A 20344-nucleotide genomic window follows, 5' to 3' on the forward strand; every position below is an offset into this window, starting at 1 on the left:
AGGGTACCCTCTCTCCTTATAAACAGGCCCTAGTAGACCTTAAGCGATTTACGCTGCCCTGTTATCGAGTACGCTTGACCGGTTTTATCTGAAAACAGTGGATAATCGTAGAACCCAGGTCTCTCGCGGACCGAATTCCTAGAATTCGACCTAATTCTAGTTCTCAGAATTACAGTTTGTACGAAAATTTATTTTATATTTCTGTGATAAAAAAATAGCTTTGATATTTTTCTAACTCCTTCGAATATCAACATGACAAGATACGATAGCCAGGGCGTTCCAGTGTTGAGTTTTCATAATCCAGCGGGAACGATTCTTTATCCAACGGGTCTTTACACTTACGCTATGGGGAATACAAGAGCTAGAGACTTAACGGAGCTTTTGGGAACCTCGAAAGAACAACATTTAGACTTGTTGCTTTTAGCTTCTGGTGATATAAGGAATGTGTTGTGCACTGTATCAGATCTTTCTTTGAGAAAACGTCACGAGCGTCCTAAAAGTTTGAATTTTCATTTAAACGACTACGATCCATCGGTGGTTGCTCGCAATGCTGTGCTTGTTGAAGCCGCTTGTGCGATAAATCCTGAAATCCCAGATGATGTGGACTTCCTATGGAATATCTGGTATAACCTTGCAATATCGAAAGCTCATTTTGACAGACTGCGAAATGTTCTCTCTGAATTGCTGGAGAAGGATTTTGAGAGCGACGGGAGTGTTTTAAAGTTTCAAGATAGCGCCGTTCTTAGGGAATGTCGTGACATATGGAAGGACTGGAGGGATCTCGATCTTGAAGTACAAAGCATAAAAGAGAGTAGAAACAGGCTAATCGAAGAGCGAAGAAAAGAACTGAAATTCAGTCGTGATGACCAGTGCCTGTCTGTGCTAAGCCAAATGGTAAAGTTGATCTATGAAGAAGCACTAGACCATTTTTGTGAACCAACGTCGGCAAATCCACTTTACGACGAAATAAAGCACTGGTTCAGCGAAGGTTACACAAGCGATGAATCGGACAAGACAAACCCAACCTTAATTCGTCCGTTTGTTCACAAATGGAAGCAGCACTATGGTTCTTGTGCGTTCGAAAGCTATCCGCCTCTTGAAAGGTGAGCCACGTACTCGTCAAGGCTACCAATGCCTGATCTTCAGCTGATTTGGCAATTATTTTATGTGAGCGATTTCTTCTAGTTTTATTTTTGTACAGGTGAATTTTGCCTAAAAGAGGGCCGTATTATTCCAACCGACGTTTTGTAAACGTTATAACGAAGTTCCTCAATTCAGCCTGACCCGGAAATACCTGATGTTGTCTAATTGCAAAATTGTTGCTATTCATCGCGACCATTGTTACCTGTTTTGTAGATAAAAGACTCCTCCTCTACACTTCGAATTTCGGTTGGAAACTAATCTCAGCTCAACTCAACGCTTTTATTGTGTTCTATTTACAGTATTTTCATTGTAAATCTAGAATAGCACATGTGAATTGCAAAGAGAAATATTCGCAACACATGGTTTGGGAAAAGACTAAAAAGATATGTGCGTGGTAACCAGACTAGCCATTGGCTTTCGAGCTGGTTACCACCATGTTAAGCTAAATGCGGTAGTAACAAAAGTACATTACAGAAATCTGAGAAATATTACATCGTTTTGGAAACTGTCTGCGGTGACAGATATTCAAAAATCACTCGCGTATATCGTGTTTAATTTACCAGCTGGTACACTTACTTCCGGTGTTGTGTAGTGTTATGACAGAAAAAGAATGGAAACGTTTCTATAGAGATTTTAAAAAGATGTAACATTTTACTTCTTTAGAGAAGAGTGAGTTCCAAATAACCTTGAAAACACAAGATCAAGTTAAAGTATATAAATCGCAACGAAAATCATTGCTTTTAAAGTTGACAATCAGCCAAGCGAGTAAAACTGTCGACAACAATAAAACTTCAGTCAGTTCAGCAGAATCGACCTCAAAATATTTTTGAAAGAAACACATTTCTACCATGTACCCATGATGAGAAACGATTGCTTTCTCTTTTTTCAGACAAGACCTCGAGCCTGAATGCAAATCGTTGGCAGCTGCTTGCAAGGAGCACCTAATGCTGTGGGTGAAACGCTTCCAGGAACTGAAGAAAAATCACTCAGCAACTTTAAAGGCAAGTCATCTTTCCGCAGCTAGGATCCGATTATGACTGTGCTCTGAATAAAGTATAGTCGGGAAAACGCAACTGGGGGCGGCGAAGTATCCAATGCTAGACGCACTAAGACAAATGTTAAAGTTAGTGTCATGACGCGAACCTGAGCAGAGTACGGCGGGGTGGTGGTGACACTAGTAGTGGTGGTGGTGGAGAAAGGGGGAGGGTTGTAAATCAACATTACACGCCCTAAGAAAAATGTTAAAGTCAGCAATATGATGCGAGCCTGAGCAGCGGCGGCGGTGGTGATTGCGGTGGTGGCGATGGGAGGAGGAGGGGGGGAGGGTGTGGGAGGGGGGCGTGCAGCTGGTGGCGGTGGTGGCGGTGAAAGGGTCCCATCTTGCAACCCGCAGCAACAGCGTACATGAACTTGCCACGCCAACTCGCATCTTGGTCACCTCTGGCAAGTTACCCAGTCCCGTTCAAAAAGTCTGATTATGCTGGACAAAAAACGCCAGTCGATGTCACGCACGGTGGACTTTTAGCACAAACTCTTTGTTGTTTTTCTCCTTTAGTTTCCTTCAATTTAAAGGTAATTATGTTCTTTGCAAAAAAAACAAAACAAAACAAAACAAAGCAAGACTGAATTTACCGGAACAAAGCTCCCGTAAAATCCTACTAATTCTTAGAGCTCGTTTAGAGGTCCCAAGTGAAATCTTGTGTTTGAGGTCAGTCTTGAGAAAGACTAATATCGTTAGTAAGTCTTTCTCAAAGCCAGTCCAAACTGGAGTCGATTACACTAGACGACTTACTGGTAGCTATATATCTGTGCGACCTGTGAAACTTATTTTTGATATTTATCTTCGTTGCCAGGTTATCCTGTGGAATGGCGATGCACTTGCCCTGTGTACTAGTGGCCTCCCTTCAGAAAGTTTGTTTGACGTCATCGACACAAGTAATGTCAGTGATCACATTGGCTTGCTGAATGTTCTCGTTTGCTGTGCCCCAAGGCTAAAATTGTATGTGAAAAAAAATTTTGGTTGCTGTTATTGTAATTTTCTCAATACTACAAGAAGGCTAATTGCTCTTAGGGTAGTCGACCAGTGCGTGACTTGAAGGACCGAGCGAAAACAACGGCAGCTTTCATGTGACTTCGAAACCGGCTGTGACGAAACGATAGCCACACTTCAACTAATAAAAAAGTGTTGCCGCTATTAACTGTTGCTATTTCCAAGAAAGTCAAATTAAGAAGGGTCATATTTCTTCCGGGGGGACTATTTTGGGTATTTACCAGCCACTTTTAAATTTCATTCATAATAAAAAGAACATTACACGTTAGCTCGAAGATATGAATTTTATGTTCGAGTGGCAAGAACAATATCTCACGAGTCCGCTTCGCAATATCTCACTTGTGAGATATTGTTTTTGCCACGAGAACATAAAATTCATATCTTCGAGCTAGCGTGTAATGTTACTATACTGACGATACGTTACGATACTGATGAGGGCGTTTTTGACGATTTTCCGAAGATTTCCGACCACTTTCCGAAGATTTCCGAAGATTGTTCAAAACTTGTCCGAAGGTCACACAACGTTGCCGAACATTTTCTGAAATTTTCCGAAGATTGCCGAAGACTTTCGAGGAAGATCTGAAGATATTTCGATCATACAACAACGAATATAAGAACAATTTAAGAGACAAACTTGATATCAGTGAAATCATCGATATCCTCACTAGTGAGGATATTGAAAATACGCTACTCGAGTCCCGGATGTGGTTTCGTATGAATTTTACGAGTGGTGTATTTTCCAGTAAAGCACTCGTGTCTATATAATAAAAACCATTATCTTTGTCTTCAGGGGATCGCTACTCCCGGAGGTCCTCAAAAGATGGGAAGATCGTTGCCACCAAAAAGTTACTTTAGGCATGTTGCTTTTTACCCCTAGGCCAAACACATCTCTCTTGTTTACATCAAGCTTGTTATGGAGTGATGATTGTAAAGATATGGAGGAGTATTACTTCAAATGTGTTGGTGTTCCGCTGCCACTTCTCCCGACAGTTCTTGGTTTGAAGCTGACTGTTGATCTTGAGCTGGGAAGCAGGTACGTGAGACTAATACCCCATTCACACCAACTAAACTAGTTTTCTGAGCAACTGATTTTTAACCTTGAAATATGTTAAACATGCATGTTGGTGTGAGCGGGGTATAAGTTTTTTAGTCCAAATTTAGTCCAACACTTCTCTTACGCTCAGGGGGACGCGGTCAGGCGCAATGGTTAGAGCAGTCGACTGCAGATCAAGCAGTCTGGATCTGAGCTGGTCAGGGTCGTTATGCTCTCACCATGTTTTGACGCCATCTGTGAAATATTAAAGGGGAAACACACGGACAAATGGAGTATTTTTAGTAAATAATAAAAACATTTGTTGCAGGATTTTCAAGATTTCACTTGAACTTAACGTAACGTATCAGAGTATAATCTAATAATCACAAAATCAAGTCCAACTTCATCGATTTACCTGTCTATGTCTAGCTACATCTAGATCTGGCTTTTTAATTGTTTTCATTGGTACAGTAAACTGCCGGACAGAATTCAGAGTAAAGAAGAAATTCTTTGCTGGGTAAAAGCGGAGCATAAAAGGACGGTGCTGACGATAGGTTGGTTTATAATGTATGAAATTAAAATGCTACATCTGTTTTCAAAAAAGGCTCATTTTACTGAGCTATTAATTTTGAACTTCGAGTATTAAAATTCTTTAACTTCCTCTGTCAATTCTCTCTTTCACACGTCTTAAATGGAAAGTTCGTATACCAACGTATTCCTAACGTGACTATTATCTTTCAGTATCTGACTCATGTAAACTATCTTTTTTACGAGTATTACAACGTCAGTTGATTGGTGAAATTAGAAAGGTGCATTATATTAATAACAATTTTAATAATAATGGTTTATTTATCAGATCCACAAGGTGGCTCTGTTAAATTACATTATTTACAATCGAAACAAATTACATTATTTACAATTAAAATGGATTTGAAATTACACTAAAATTGAGTAATTACTCTGTAGTCTATTATATAAAAATTTCCTTGAAAGTCTTAAAAAGGTTCTGTAATCATTACAGTTTCTAATAAATTGTGGTAAATTGTTAAATAGCTTCGACGCATTATCTTGGAATTTGGCGTTTTCGGTCGGAACCTCTAATCTATTGGAATTGCTTGAGCGCAGTTCCTTGCGACATTGCTGTTTTATTATTTTTACATAATCTGGCCAAGTCTCAGTATTATGCAAAGCTTTAAAGCATGATTTCAGGAGGTTGAAATCTCTTCTCTCATATGTCGGGCATTACTCCGACATATCTGATGCGAATTAACTAAATGGGGTAACTCGTGACTCACTTAACTTTACGGAACACTCAGACTGGTTTTCACGTGCGGGTCGAAAAGTAATTGGTTTTGCATTATTACTCGACACGATTGGCTAAAAGAAACTGGGGTTTTATCCAGTCAGAAGTAAAACCAAAACTGATCGCAACTAGTTAGCATACGTTTTCCCGCGCTTCCCGTCAGCGACATATATTTACTATGAATTTTGATTGGTTCATTGGATTGCCTATGTCCTTTATGATTGGCCAGAGTGTTTACTTTGGTTTTGGTGTTAATCTACGACACGCAGTTGAAAACCGCTCTATTATACACTCTACTCATTTACATAAGATTGATCGACATCATCATTATCAGCAAAAATTTTTTTTTATATTCTGCTCATTGTTCTGTTATGTGTACATTGGCAATTGCAGATAAAAGCAGTGACGTTGCACAAGCCCTACTTCGGCTGGCTGAGCGGTGTTTCAATCTACTGAACGAAACACGCCAGAAGTTTGGTGTTCAATCGCCCTCGCCACTGACCCTACTTCGAATTATTCATCAGATACAACCATTGGTCAAAGGAGGAGGTTATGTTGAATTTGAATATATGGAACCTAGTAATGTTGGAGAAGAGAAGAGTAGACGAGTAGGGGTGGATGTTACAAAAGAGATCTGTGTTTGGCACTGTCGGTTTTCACCAAGATCGCCTCAGAATACCAGGCTGAGTTTTGTCACGCGCATAATGGCCACGATCACGTTGTGTTCTTGGACAAAAGAATATAAAAATATAAGGAGAAAACATTTAAATCTGGCCCCGGTTGTTCGAAAGGTGGATAACGCTGTCCAGTGGAAAAATCACTATCCAGTGGATAGCGTGGTTTGTTTTTGTCAACACTTATCCGCTGGATAACATTATCCAGCCTTCGAACAACCGGGCCAGATGTATATTTAGAGATAAACTGTGCGTATGTTAATCTTGCAGGTAAATGTTTCTGTCACTGCTTCTAGCACTGACTAGTTCCAACTGAATTGATACGTATTATATTTGTCGAAACTTTTATCTTCTTTCCATCTTGTATGGATTTATTCATGGGTATTACGTGTTACAAATTTGGCGTTGTAAATTTATCTTTCAGCCACTCAGATATTTGATCTTCTTGAAAGTGAGCTACCTGCCGATTTCAACAGAAAGTTTGGTCTGTCTTGGAATTTGTTAAAAGCATCCGTAGGAAGCCACCGAGGCAAGGCACAGTATCCTATTTACACTAACAAATTAAACTGAAGCTCGACATCAAAAAGGAATTAAGGTCATTCCTCACATTTGCATTGCGCATCCTTACTGCGCATAATTTATGACCTCATTAGCGCGCGTTCGTGCACGCGCATATTGAAAACATGACGGATTTGCCTTGATATTGAGCTCTGTCAGTTGAAAAATGGCTCTAGCTCACCAACGAGCACGGGCACCCCACTTTTTTTTCCCGTCATTGTAATCAAATAATCATAAGCGTTGCGTGATAAAAGACTGATCTAATTTCTATTGCTGAAAATTGAATAAATAAGAAAAATAGCAGATACACTGTGGTCTTTTCTATTTTGCAGTCGGTAACCACGTCAAGAAATTTGGTTCAAATTTTTAATCAAGGATTTAGCTTTCTGTCTGAATCAAACTTAAAATGTTTATTTGTGTCCGACACAATGTATTGACTGTAGTTTAATGCGTGTTCTTATGAGTCTGGGCTCACAAAGATTTTACAATTACTGGGAATGTGTTTTTACAATAAGCATTAAATAATGCCAAAATGGGGCATTTTCAATGCCTCACTGCTCTTTAATGAGCATGGGCACCCCCCATTTTTATTTCAAAATTGAAGTTATCATATGACAAATATTCAGTGGACAAAGTTTGAACAAAAATCTATTGTCACTTTTATTTCGGGGGAATTACCTTAAGATAAGCTCCCCCTTTCGAACGTTTCATAATGACCTTTCTGTAAGCAACTTGTTGTCAAGACTTCATCATAATAAATCGAAGTAAATTGGTTCAGAGTGGTTTTCACTTGAGTGTCGAAAAAAAATTGGTTTTGCATTTCTACGACACATTGATTGGCTTAAAAAACTCGCCCCACTTTTTCATCCAATCAGAAGTTATAGCCAGACAAATTGTGACTCGCTCGCACACGTTTTCTCGCACTTCACGTCAGCTGCATGTATTTACCTTCCAGTTTTGATTGGTTTACTGTATTGTCTGTGTTCTTTGTGATTGGCTAGAGTGATAACATTGGTTTTGGTAATATGCATAGAAGATATTAAAGGGGCAGTGCCCCGAGGATTTTGACCTTTGTTGGTCAAAACTGTGTACAATACCTTTAATTTATTTGCAAAATAATTCTATAACACAGAGAACAAAAACCAACTAAATTCTACAAGGAGGAACAAATCAAGAACTATTCTAGTGCATCTTGGAAACAAAACTTTTCGAAACTTTAAGGTGGCTCTGAACCCCATGTGCAGAATATTTTAAAACTTTTTAAAAGTTGCAACTTATCCTGCTTATCAAAATTCGACAATAAAAAAGTGGGTTTCATCGTATCGTTTTGGAAATATAAGAACTTAAAGCTAAAATTAAAGGTTTTTTTAAGCAGGTTATACTGTTCCTGTTATGTCACGAAAATGATACCAACGTGTTCCCCAGTTATTGCGCGGTTTTTAAAAACCATAATTGCAGCATCACCTAATGAAAAGTGGTTATTATGACCCAGCAAATTCTAAGTCTTGAAAAGTGCTAGAAACTGTTGTGAGCCACTTGGTTATGTTTCATCCTTTTTTTAGAGCCTATAGTTGAAATAAAAGCATCCTCCAAGATATCGGTGGCCTCTTGGTACGAAGGAACGCCCATCCCGATGATTTGTATAGAGCGGGAGCACAGCGATTTTGAACGGCTTCAGTCACAAGTCAGTTAATTACAGTAAATTGTTCTTTTTTTTTTCGTATGGTCGGCTTACTTCTTGTATGGGGTGATTTAAAGTTGGAAGCTCTTCTGTGTCTCGGGAAACATCGAGATTCTCGGGAAAACAAAACTAACTGTTACCCTCGGGACAAGTAATTAAATGTATATCTATAAATAGCCCAAAGAAAGTACGCGTGCTGATTGGGTAAAAACCGTATGCACTTACTTCTATAAGACGATAACTCAACGGAAACACAGAAAATTATCGTAGTCACTTTGTTCGTTATTTTTTCTGGGCTGTTTTCAAAAAACCTTAAAGACAGAAAACATGTTCTCAGTGTATATATCGAGTTATAGAAACACGAGTGGAAGTTTGGGAGAGCTCGAAAAAGCTGTGGAAACACTCACCTGTCGGCTCGTGTTGCTACAGTATTTCGTATTCTCCCAAAAGTCCTCTCGTGTTTCTATTGAACAATTAGATTATGAGCTCGAGATTTCTATCACGCGCTATAGTTCACCACCAAATTTTCTCCGATTCTTATTGGTTTAAATTGATCTCGTGACGCGATAGTGTTAATCCGCGGAGAGACACTATTAGCCCATAGTGCCCGTCTGAAAAAAATACCCGGATGGATAGTACTCGTCCGTGAAAGGTTTTCCGTAAAGTAGCGGGCTTATAGAAAATAAACAATTGAAATTACATTATATGGGTTGTTATCCTTTTTTCAAAAAATTTACATTTGGCTTTTCACGGCTTTCATCTTAAAAAGTTAAAAAATAATTTAAAGTGATTTTTGAACTGGCGCGCGGAAGAAAATTTAGTGGTGAACAATAAAGACAATAGAGTGTTAATGTCTCGGAACTATCGGTATGATAGTTGCACTTGGAAAATTGATGTCCATAAAACTCGCATATTTTTCCTCGAAGCTTCGCTTCTCGGGCAAATATTTGTTTTAAGAACATCAAATTTCCGCGGGGCAACTATCAGCCGATGGTTCCTCGACATCAAACACCCTATTGTTTAAATAGAAATCGAGAGCGAATAATCTAATTGTTTTAGTATAAATCTACTTGTCGATCAAAACTTTATCCAAATCCACTTCGAAAACGTTAAGAAACGACTGCCATTATGTTAACAAGGGCACACTGCTAAGCTACTCAGTATCTATCACAGAATAGATAGTGAGTAGCGTGGCCAGTCAGAGAACGGCATTCGTGATAGAACGCTGGTAGATTTATACTAAAACTCGATAGACACACGAAAAATAGTTTCTATTTCTTAAATGTATCTGGAGTTTAGTTGAATCTAACGCGTGATCTTATTGCAATGCTTGATGTATTGTCACGTGGTAATAGCTAAATCTAAATGTAACCCGGTGTATATTAGTCAGAGACAGCAAACCAATCAGATTGCTTGAAACACCAAGATCTTGGAGTCGACTGGAGTGTGTATATACCAATCGATGACATCCCTAAGTGATGTCTCTCGATTTTCAAGGCTTGCTTTTTACGCTCTCAGGTTCAGCTTTTGTCCCAAATAGATAACTGTTAGAATACTGCTGGATTTAACAGAATTAATATAATATGTTTTTCAGTACAGTTGGCCAGTGTCTGATACTGAGGCTAATAAATCGAAATTAGTTAATGTTTACATATTTATCAATGTAAACTGTTGTATCCATTTCATTTATCTTATTCAAGTTGCGTTTAGCTATGGGTGTGCCTGTAGAACCGACCATTTCAGTAATTTACAACAACTTACGATATGATGACAACACACACATCGTGACATTCCATCTGCGTGAAAAAGACTGGGATGAGCTGAAGTCAACTTCCCGGATGTGGATCTCGTCAACAGCTGATGATCTCTTGATCTTGTTTAATAACTTGCTTCAAGTCATAAATCGTGAACCAGTTCCACTCGGAGACGAGATCGTTAAAAGTGTTCAAGTGGTTGATCCACTGGAGACATTTGGTTTGTTCTCGGTACAAAACTTCACCGTAAATGAATCCAGTGAAAATTGCCAAGTACTTAAGGTAAGTCTACATCTTGTCATGTGGGAGGTGCGGTGGCCTCATGGTTAGTGCGTTCATCTCCGAATCGAGCGGTCCGGGTTCGAGCCCTGGCCGAGGACATTGCGTTGTGTACTTGGGCAAGACACTTTACTCTTACGGTGCCTCTCTCCACCCAGGTGTATAATTGGGTACCGGCGAAATTAATGCCTGGGGTAACCCTGCAAAGGACTAGCATCCCTTCCAGGGCTTTGCCAAGGCTTTGCACTATGTCATAAATGTGGCACATTTTCTTTGTCCTCCACTACAAAACAACAACTTGAAATCACAAAGGTCTGCGTATTGTTGAGAACGTGAACCACGACGGTGTATTTTTCATGTTTCTATTCGAAATTGAACCCTGCCTTCCCATTTTTATCTAAGGATAGTTCTGACGCCGTTAGACACACTGAATCAGTACAACTGGTCATGTCAATTTAGTTGACGCTGTCCAAGGCGTCGCACTGTTTCATGCGGCGTACTCAAAAGCAAACTTTGCAAGGTTTTCAGCGAGTGTCATAAGTTATGTCTGATTGTTTACCTGTTGAGAGTTATTCTTCTTCCCTCTCTAAACACGTCGGCTGTCTCCCTGGTAGCAATTAAATCGCGTATAAATTTTTGTGTTAAATGGTTACACATTTCATTTCCCTTTTCCAGGTACTAAAAGTAGAGGAGAACACATTCTCATACTACTCAGAACTTGAAATACTGGACTCGGTAATCTGCAAAGCGAAAGCGATGAAGATTACTTTCCATCCAGAGAAATGCCCAACCGAAGTCCAAATAGACTTTGAGGATGCTAAAGGGTGGGTATCATTTTGAAAAATACTGCCAATTGAATTGAATTTTCAGATTATTTTTATCTGCAATCCTTTTATAAATGTAAACTTAATTACAGATTCTTATTGTTGTTTTTGTTTTTGTTTTGTTTTTTTATCATAACAAATTTATTTTATTATGTTTGCTTATACTTTACAAAACTTTGGCTGTTACGTTGCACTAAAACAGTACAATAAAGGCTACATACATTACTTACAGTACAAGACAGCTTCTTCACCCTACATACTATAAAGAATCGGTTTTGAACAATTTTTAAAATTTTGAGGGAAAACAGATGATTCAGTGAACCAAATTCTGTTTACTTCAACAGATTAAACTCTAGATTGAAAGGCTCATTTGCGAAATAAACGTTTATAAGGTAGATGTCAAATGCTGAGGCGTTTAGAATAGTCCTGTTTTTGTGTTTCCCAAAAGTGGCATGAAAAAAAAAAAAAAAATGCCCGCAAATTATACACAATATCCAGACAGACAGTCAAAACCAGCGAAAGAAAAATTGGAAGGGGGGGGGGGGGGGGGGAGAGACTCCTATATAAAAAGGACAGGGGCACTCGTTGAAAATTTTGAAAAGAACCCCTATTAAGGAGGTACCAAGATCCTGCTTCGTGGGCGTGACTTGAAATTTTTTCAACCCTTAGGGGTACCAATTCTAGAACAACAATTAATCTCCTGGCTCGATGAGTACCCCCGTTCCTTTTTTATTTGCGGATCCCCCGGAGATAAATCCTCTAAAAGGAATACAATGATTCTTCATACAAGAAAACAGAACTTATTATTTGTTATTTCTTCGTTCTGACAGAGACCCTTTGCACATGTACTTTTCATGTTCTGTCGATGTAAAGTCTTCAAAGTTCCAGATTTCAAACACGCGCGGAAGCGTACTTTGTCACATCCCCAAGAGAGAAGATGGAACAGTAGGAGAGCTTGTGATACGGAACCCGGGACCAGTTCCCTTCCATGCGTTGCCTTTATGGGACTCTAAACTGGACGACTTGAGGTATGCGTGATATAATGCAAACAGTACGGGGAACAAGTACCCTCGTTTTTCAAGACTACAATCGTGGACAAAAGTCCTTGGGACACTTATGTAATTTAACGAATTAACTGAAGTTTGAAAAAAAGCGCTGATGTCCTTCTAAAAACGCGTTACTGTTCCCCCTCCCCACCCAATACAATGTTGAAAATCAGAAGAAATTGCTGGTAGTAGTTTTCAACATTGTATGGGGGGTGGGGGGCGAGGTTTGGCAGGTGAAGTAGTATCGCGCCTGGCGTGTGCGCAAAAGCGCCAAGAGTGCAAATTTGTTCCAAGACGTTTGTCCCTGATGTTAGGCCCGCTGTTTTCGTAAAATGTTGCAATGAAACATGATTATTGTTTATATCGCAATGTAGACATGGCAGAGTACTCGTTCGAACTCGTTCTATAATTTTAATTTCGTTTAAAAACAAGAACAACTATATACTCTCGCAGCGTTTCTACCAAGATGACGATTCCCCACTAAATAACGGCACTTGTTGCACCGACTATATAAAACGATTTTTCCTTCATGCGGCCGCTTTCTTTTCCTCCACTAGATCGACGAACGGACCGCGAAAGACAGGAAAAATAACAACAACAAAATAATGAGAGGAAAAACTGCTCGTTAAATAAAATTAGGGGTCGTCTGAGTTTTGCACGAACATTTATCTGTTTGCTAGTTCACTCAGCTTCTCGCTCATCAAACTTGAAAGAAGGACTGTTCATGCAATTAGCGCAACTTCAGGCGATTGCATAGCGATCGTGGCGATTCTACGGATACCAGGCTTGAGACAGCACGATAAATTTAGATAGAGAAGTTATCCACCCTTGTTCTCAAATGTCCTCTGAACTACCCTGAGTGATTTTCTGGTGCATTTGATTTCCATTTCAGAGTATGCGGTAGAATGTTTTGTACCAAGCTTGATTTAAAGTTGAAGGAACAAAGGAAAAGTGGTTCGCCATTTTTTAACCTGAGAGAAACCATTTCCATGATTTTACGCAACCATATAACAGAGCCCGAGGTATGTCTAGGGGCACTACCATTCGTTAACATTGCATTTCAATAATCTTTATCACGATTTTGGATTTTCTCGCTGAGTTTTGATACCTCTTCAGGAATGAGCTATTATAGACTGTTAGGAGGCTCTCTGGCCGAAAAGAGGATGTGGAGAGAGGGAAAACAATCGCGAAATAGAAATGTAACCACGATTCCTTTACTTAAAGAAGCTAGTCACGGTTTGCGCTTCTTGAAGAGTTAAGCCTAAGTTTTTCAAGTTCGTGGTTTGTAATCCATGTCAATCTTCTCCATCCTTAACCATCCTTGTTCCTTTATGATTTATTATTATCTCTTTGGTGTTTTTCTATCCGCTAAGTAGACTACTATTTGAAGGTTTCCTTCAACTTAAAGAGGATTTTGGACGCGGCCAAAATAATTCAACTAATCGTACACGTGACATAGCTCCTTTAAGAACCTATGAGATACTATCCTGGATGACTGGAACTCCTCGAACTGGTAACTGTAGATGATAGACCCACACGACCGTCTTTTCCAATTTTTTTAAAAATAGTTATCTCTTTGTTTTTGTTTAACTCAAAAGACACCGATGATACAGTGTGTTGAGGAGAGAGGAATCATCGAAGAACCATATCAGACACCGGACGACATAGTGCGCAAGAAAGGATTCATTATCTTAGTACAGAACGTGTACAAATGGAAGAATTTGCCCGTCGCTAAAGTTGTTTTCAGTGATTGTCAACGGTATGCTGCCATGCTTCGCAATAATCCAACAGACTCACGATTATTGGAAGCCTACTTCAACCGTACGGTTCTACATTTGGTACAAAGAATTCCCGCTGATCAACAGGTGAGCGAATACGATAAGCGATGGTAAGCTGTGTTTTAATTTATTTTTGAAATGGAGAAGACTTTTTTTCTTACGAACTTACTAAAGTAAGTTAGTAGCGACATAACTCAGTAGCTCCAAGTAACATGGTGTTCTGGACATGTTGATCACGATATCAAACTTTTGTCTCTTCTGGTAACATTTAAGTAATTCTAAGGTAGCCTACAACAAACATAAGGTGACTTTCATGGGTCCTTCGTGCTGGAATGGAAATAATTGTGACGAAACTGTGGATAAACAATTTGAATTTATTTTATTACATTCAAGGTAATGATATTTCATGACGCCTTCGTTTCAACAGGAACAGAGCTTGTTTCGAAAAATGCTGTACACAAATGCAGCTAGAGTCGCCCAAAGTGGATCTGATGTCTGGACAGATTCCTTCATAACCCTGTTATTTCCAAGAGAAAGCACTCTTGATCTCTTCAGTAAGTCAAACACCATTCACTATTCGTTTCTTGTCACTTGAGGTTTTTTTGCCCCTTCCAAGTGCTCAGTTAGTTGGGGCGAAGCGCGAAAAGCGACGCGCGAAAACTGAACGCCTATAGAAGAGGCTGAAGGCTTTTTTGTCTTTGTCCGGTAGTGAGCTCTTAACAACTTGACAGGTATATATATACATATAACAATGGAATGGTAAATGCCAGCGAGTGCGTTGTTGCGTGAATTATTATAAGTACAATCGAATTAAAAAACAAAGAAACACGAGTGGAAGACATTAATTTTAAAGTGGCTCTAACCCTGCCCACTGAATTAAGCCATATGTAACAATGGCTGTTTCGTAGGGTAGACAAAACTATTTCAAAAAGAGGAACTTTCACTGAGTGGTTTTAAAGTTGTTGGCCTCAGAATGTTAAAAATGCTGTGTACTTTTGACCTTTTATTGAAGTCTTCATGGCAACGCAATTAGGAGGTCATAGGTCTCTCAATTTGTTCCTGAGTGAAAGATATTCAAATTTGTTGGAAAAGTCAACATCATTGATGTGCCTCTGATAGAATTAATGCCATAGACGGAAAGGTCCAAAGTGTGACGACCCGCCTAGCTTTCAACACCACTACTTGGTTCTGGCAACATCTTGCAACTCTCCTTGCACAAGTGTTACGCTGCAATTTGAAAAGGTTATTGTGCGTATTACCACCGGTGCTGCAAGTTGCTGCAAAATGTTGCACCCAAGCAGTCGTCTTTTTACGGTTCTACTTTTATCTCACTGTTTTCTGCCTTACTCTTCTAAGAGCTGGTTGAATGAGCATTTCGTTCGGTACAGGCAAAAACAAATTAAAAAATATAGGACGAGGTTGATCAAAATATCCTAATTTGGCAATGGCGAGCAGATCATAATAATTTACCCACTACAATAAAAGAAGCAACATCGCTCCCCATTTTTAAAAATCTTCTTAGACTTTATTTTAGAGAGTAGTTTTTATTTTTAATTTTTTATAATTGTAAACGTTAATCTCTATGTATAGAAATTTAATGTAGTCTTAATTTACGCAGGGCCCCTTTTGATACCAGCCAAGTGCTGATTGGGCCACCCTGCCTAAATAAAGTTGACCTTGACCTTGACCTTGATCGATCGAAGCCGAAGGCTGAGGCAAATAACCGATCTGCGATCTGAGGCAAATAACCGATCTGCAAGGGATCGACAGAGTTCACTGGAAATTTGTTTCATCATTCGATCGTCGAGTTTGCTTTCTTTGTATTCTCGTTGCATGTTTTATTTAAGCAATAGACCACTCTTTCTATGGGTTTACCGGCGCAATAAACCAGGCGGGATGTTGGGAGAACATGAGGAAACCTTATAAATCACGAGCTGTCAGCCGAGATTATTCAGGAATACATAATACATCGAATGATACTAATTTGATTAATTTATTTATTTGCTTAGAAAAGTTCAAACATTCATTTAATTTGGAACTTTTTCTCTAGGTGATGTTCAAGAAACAGCAGGCGAGAGGAAATTTAAAACCAAAGGTTTTCCACGGAATCCATTACCTTCTTCAGAAACGTCTAGTTACTCTGATGAAGCTCTTCCTGAAGACAGCTTCTCTGAGTGCTCTGCAGACGTAATTGACCCTCCTCAATGCACCCCTCCTCTCGGAGACCCGGAGTGCGCGTTTTGCCATTCAAAGACTGGGACCTTAAAAAGATGCCTCGGTTGCAAAGAAGTCTCCTATTGCAATACGAAATGTCAGAAACGTCACTGGAAGAAGCACAAACCAGATTGTCAAAATAGCGGCTAGGAATCTTTCTAGACTCATTCGCGGCCTTGTTACTCACGCGAAATTCAAACAACTGAACGCTTATTTCGTTCTTGATTGTGTATGTATCACGAAAATGCAATAATTGTTCAGCTATGTTTCGCCAGTCAATCTCACTACAAAATTTCGATTATTTTTAATGCTTGTTCTCTCTATGTGTGTTAACGATTGCGAAACTTCTCAGTAGAGCTTCTAATGAACGGGGAAATTTAATAATTCACTTTAGTAGAATTCTACTAGTAATGTTATGCAAATGCTGCAATCTGATTGCCTGAGCTACTCGTATACTATCAGCCATCAGAGTGCAGTGGATGTCGACCGTCCACAAAATGCGAAGTTTTTATCGTTTTTCCGAAGTTTTGGAAGAAAGTTTAGATGTAAATGGATAATTAAATTCCTGAGAAGACTAAAAGAAGGACATTAGTGGTTTCTTGACTTTAATTAAACACTTGAAATTATTGAAAAAACGGATACGCGCGCGTAAACAACAACAAATTTAAAGCGTAAAGTTCAATAACGCCTAGAAAGATAATTAAAAACCGTTATTTGCGCTGACTTCAGTTAGAATTCTGCTAAAATAATTAGATTATTCGCTCTCGATTTCTATGAGGTGATAATCTAATTGTTAATTAGATTACCTCCAAAAAGGAATTTTTCGGGATATTTTTAAAAGTAGTTCAACGTTATAATTTATTCCTAATTTAGTGGAGGCCCTGTGACCTCTTTAGCTGTCATTGCGATGTCTGGAGAGGTTTCACTTTCTATCGGTGGCTTGTGGCACGGGTCCATTATCGCAGCCGAAATTTCCTTTCGCATTCTCGGTCTTGCCACTCGATTCGTGTGGAAAAAAATAATCGATATGACAAAGCGACGTTGACTTTGCTCACAGACCCTCACGCCATTATCGTGCACCGCTGGATTATGATGTACACTTACGTATTCTTAGCCTGGCGTTCGGTGACACTCTTGGTTTTATAAGAACCTCATTTATAAGAATTTAGAGTCTGAAATATTAGCGAAAAATTTAAGAATATTTTAACTGTTAGACAAGAACATTTGCACGTTGATGGAAAATAAAATACAATAAAATCACACTATGTTTTTAAATGAATTTTATTTTACCATTGAAAAGTAAGATAAATTCTCTCCTTTTTCTAACGTCAAACTAACTAACAAAACAAGAAAATGTTAAGCGATGAAGCACGTTACAATGAAACACAATATACTATTTGATAGGTCAATACACCATTTTGCTAATGCTAGCTCCAGTCCCTCGTGGGGGCAAAATTTGATCTATATAATGAATTAATGAGGCCATTTTTGGCCGAGTGATCGTCACTTCTTGCCTCCACAAGGGAACGGAAATAGGAAATATTTGCATTAGCAAAATGGCCTATTCCTGGTCCGGTTTATTCAAGTTAAACACATATACTATACTCTGTGATCTTAGCGTCAGGCTCGATTACAAGCCGCTGTACAGGGAAGGAGCCCCTGCCTCCCTCCTCTCTTCTCTGGAAGGAACGTAGACCGGACTCGGCGTCCATATGTCCATTTATGGATTAGTCTCCTTCGCAGCCGTTATTAGGGTCGACGTTGGCTGCGAAGAAAACGAATATGGATGTAGCCGGGAAGTTTTTGCGCAGGAATTATCGAGGCGCAGCCGAGAGCAACTCTAGCTTCTTGAGAGTCTCTCTAGTGCTCTCCAAACTCTTCCCAAGTGTATTCACAACTCGATATAAGCACGCTAAGCATGAATCAATTTTTATATAACATAATGACAACAACTTTGGCGCAAAAACATGTGATTTTCTTTGTGATTGACTGAAAGGTTTTCACAACGCACGGCGAAGGAAAACACGCCACGATCCCACGGTTGAGCGAGAACGCTTCATCAGGTTTCTAAAATTCTCAACGAAAAATTCGCTTCTTCGAATTGATGAGAACTGTAGGCAAGTTTACAAAGTTAAAATACGTAATGAAAATGTCGACAAACAAAGTCAAAATACTAGCTTTATTTGAACTGAACATCTTAACTTGGTAACTGGTGTTCACATTACCGAAACTTTAACAAAATAGCTATAACTCGACGGAAACTTTGCAGCTAATTTGTTTACGCATGGCTGTGCGCATATATAAGTATTAATGAAAAGAGCTTGTCATATTCTTTGCGGGAATGCTTTAAGGCGATCACGATGAAGTAGCGATAACAGGAATTGTTTAGTGAAGGATACCGCGTATTTCTCTAATAAGTCATTCAAACGCTTAAAAACTTCTATATAAATTTTATTAAGGAAAAATCTCTAAACTTTTAGCTACTCGGAATAAATTTACTTTCTCTTACTGTTTTTAATCGGCTTTTATCGTTTCAATGCGCTTGAATTTTCCGAGCCGGGCTCATCCTAATTTGCATAATCCGTAATCGGCCCGTGGGCATTACAGCTGCATAATGACTGCTCAGATCTCGCTCTTAGCCAATCAGAGCGCGCGTTATATCGGCCACAAGCCAAAGCCATATAATAAGTATTATTTATGCACATTTTCCATACCGTTGGAACAACGATATAGTGAGTAACTTTCCAGCAACTTGACTTGTGAGAGGGCTGGCAGGACCTTTCGTTATCAACATCGGAACAAAGATGTCGCAAGCGAAGACTGGTTCGTTCGTGTTGCTTTTTCTTCTGACAGGTGCGCTGTGTTAGGCTAAGCAGGGCTCTGTATGCCACTTACATGTATGTTACGCCGCAAAATGTAATAACCGCCACAAAATGTAATATTAACGCAAAATGTTATTTTATGACAAAGTCAACGCAAAATGTAATAATTTTTCTAACGCATATCGTAATAACGCAAAATGTAATAACTCTCGAACGACACGTGAGATACCTCGAAACCAGTATTATGACTCGGTCAACGTTATCCTAACGTAGGTGAATTCTATTATTTGGTTTAACTTGGTGTACAGGCGGAATCAGGCGGAATCAGGTGGTACATCGGGTTGTAACCCCTTTATACTTTCACAATCTTGAATTTTCCATTTTTTAAAATTTAAGCAAAATCTACTCCACAGAATTTTTTTCTAATTTTGCCTGTTTCTTCTTCTGCTTTTAATAATAAAAATTTTTATTAAAAAAAATATGGGGTCACCGGCTTAGTTTTTAAGATAGATGCTGTATCACCGCTAAATGTAATAAGCAATGCTAAATGTAATACCAACCGTAAATGTAATAAAAATTAACTCTAAATGTAATACTAACCACAAATGTAATAAAAATCAACCCTAAATGTAATAACTTACCCCACCTTAAATGTAATACAATTTAACGCTAAATGTAATAAGCTGACCAACCGTAAAAGTAATACGAGTTATTCTCAAATGTAATAACAGTAGTGTTAAAAGCTCCCTTACGGTTACCAAGCATCACCTGAGGTCTCGGTGAGTTTTTGTGGACATTGTCGAGGTTCTGCATAGTTTCGGTCACAGCTTAACTGGGAACTTCTGAAGATTTCCCAAGAAAATAGCCCTTCTGATGGTCGAGCATTTGCAAACATCATTTCGGAAATTCTTTTCAGCGGATCGCTCAATTACATAGCCCACTTTCGAAAATAGTGGAAGCCTGGGCGAGAGAAGGCGTGCGCTCATTTGTGGGATCGTTTGGGGGCGCGTTGTGCAATCGTTTGTGTTGAAAACAAATGCGCGAGCGCCCCCAAAATAACGATCCCATAATTGATCCCTCAACCAAACTCGCCCCAGGTTTACACTCTTTTTGAAAGTGGGCTGTTATGAGAAGTCCTTCTGGATATGTTCATTTGTCACGACATATTACCCAGCAGTACGTGGC

At 39.1% G+C, this 20344-nt stretch overlaps 1 protein-coding gene across 2 annotated transcripts; it reads left to right on the forward strand.

Moving 5' to 3' along the window:
- The first annotated feature begins 170 nt into the window (after positions 1-170).
- LOC110050875 (uncharacterized) lies at positions 171-16920 on the forward strand. Of its 2 annotated transcripts, XM_089277719.1 has the most exons (15): positions 171-1103; positions 2033-2144; positions 2997-3142; positions 4071-4226; positions 4698-4780; positions 5923-6078; positions 6628-6732; positions 8324-8445; positions 10143-10478; positions 11151-11299; positions 12130-12327; positions 13238-13367; positions 13944-14210; positions 14551-14677; positions 16174-16920. In XM_089277719.1, the coding sequence occupies exons 1-15, from the start codon at positions 253-255 to the stop codon at positions 16485-16487; spliced, it is 3252 nt and encodes a 1083-aa protein (XP_089133845.1). In that variant the 5' UTR covers positions 171-252; the 3' UTR covers positions 16488-16920. The 2 variants fall into 2 exon arrangements, with proteins under 2 accessions (XP_089133845.1, XP_020612509.2); XM_020756850.2 differs by lacking the exons at positions 14551-14677; positions 16174-16920 and having other exon boundaries at positions 13944-14237.
- The last annotated feature ends 3424 nt before the right edge of the window (positions 16921-20344 follow it).

Source organism: Orbicella faveolata, unplaced genomic scaffold (genome assembly GCF_042242905.1).
Source record: "Orbicella faveolata isolate gen_17 unplaced genomic scaffold, um_ofav_v1 contig_46, whole genome shotgun sequence".
NCBI classification, from domain to species: Eukaryota; Metazoa; Cnidaria; class Anthozoa; order Scleractinia; family Merulinidae; genus Orbicella; species Orbicella faveolata.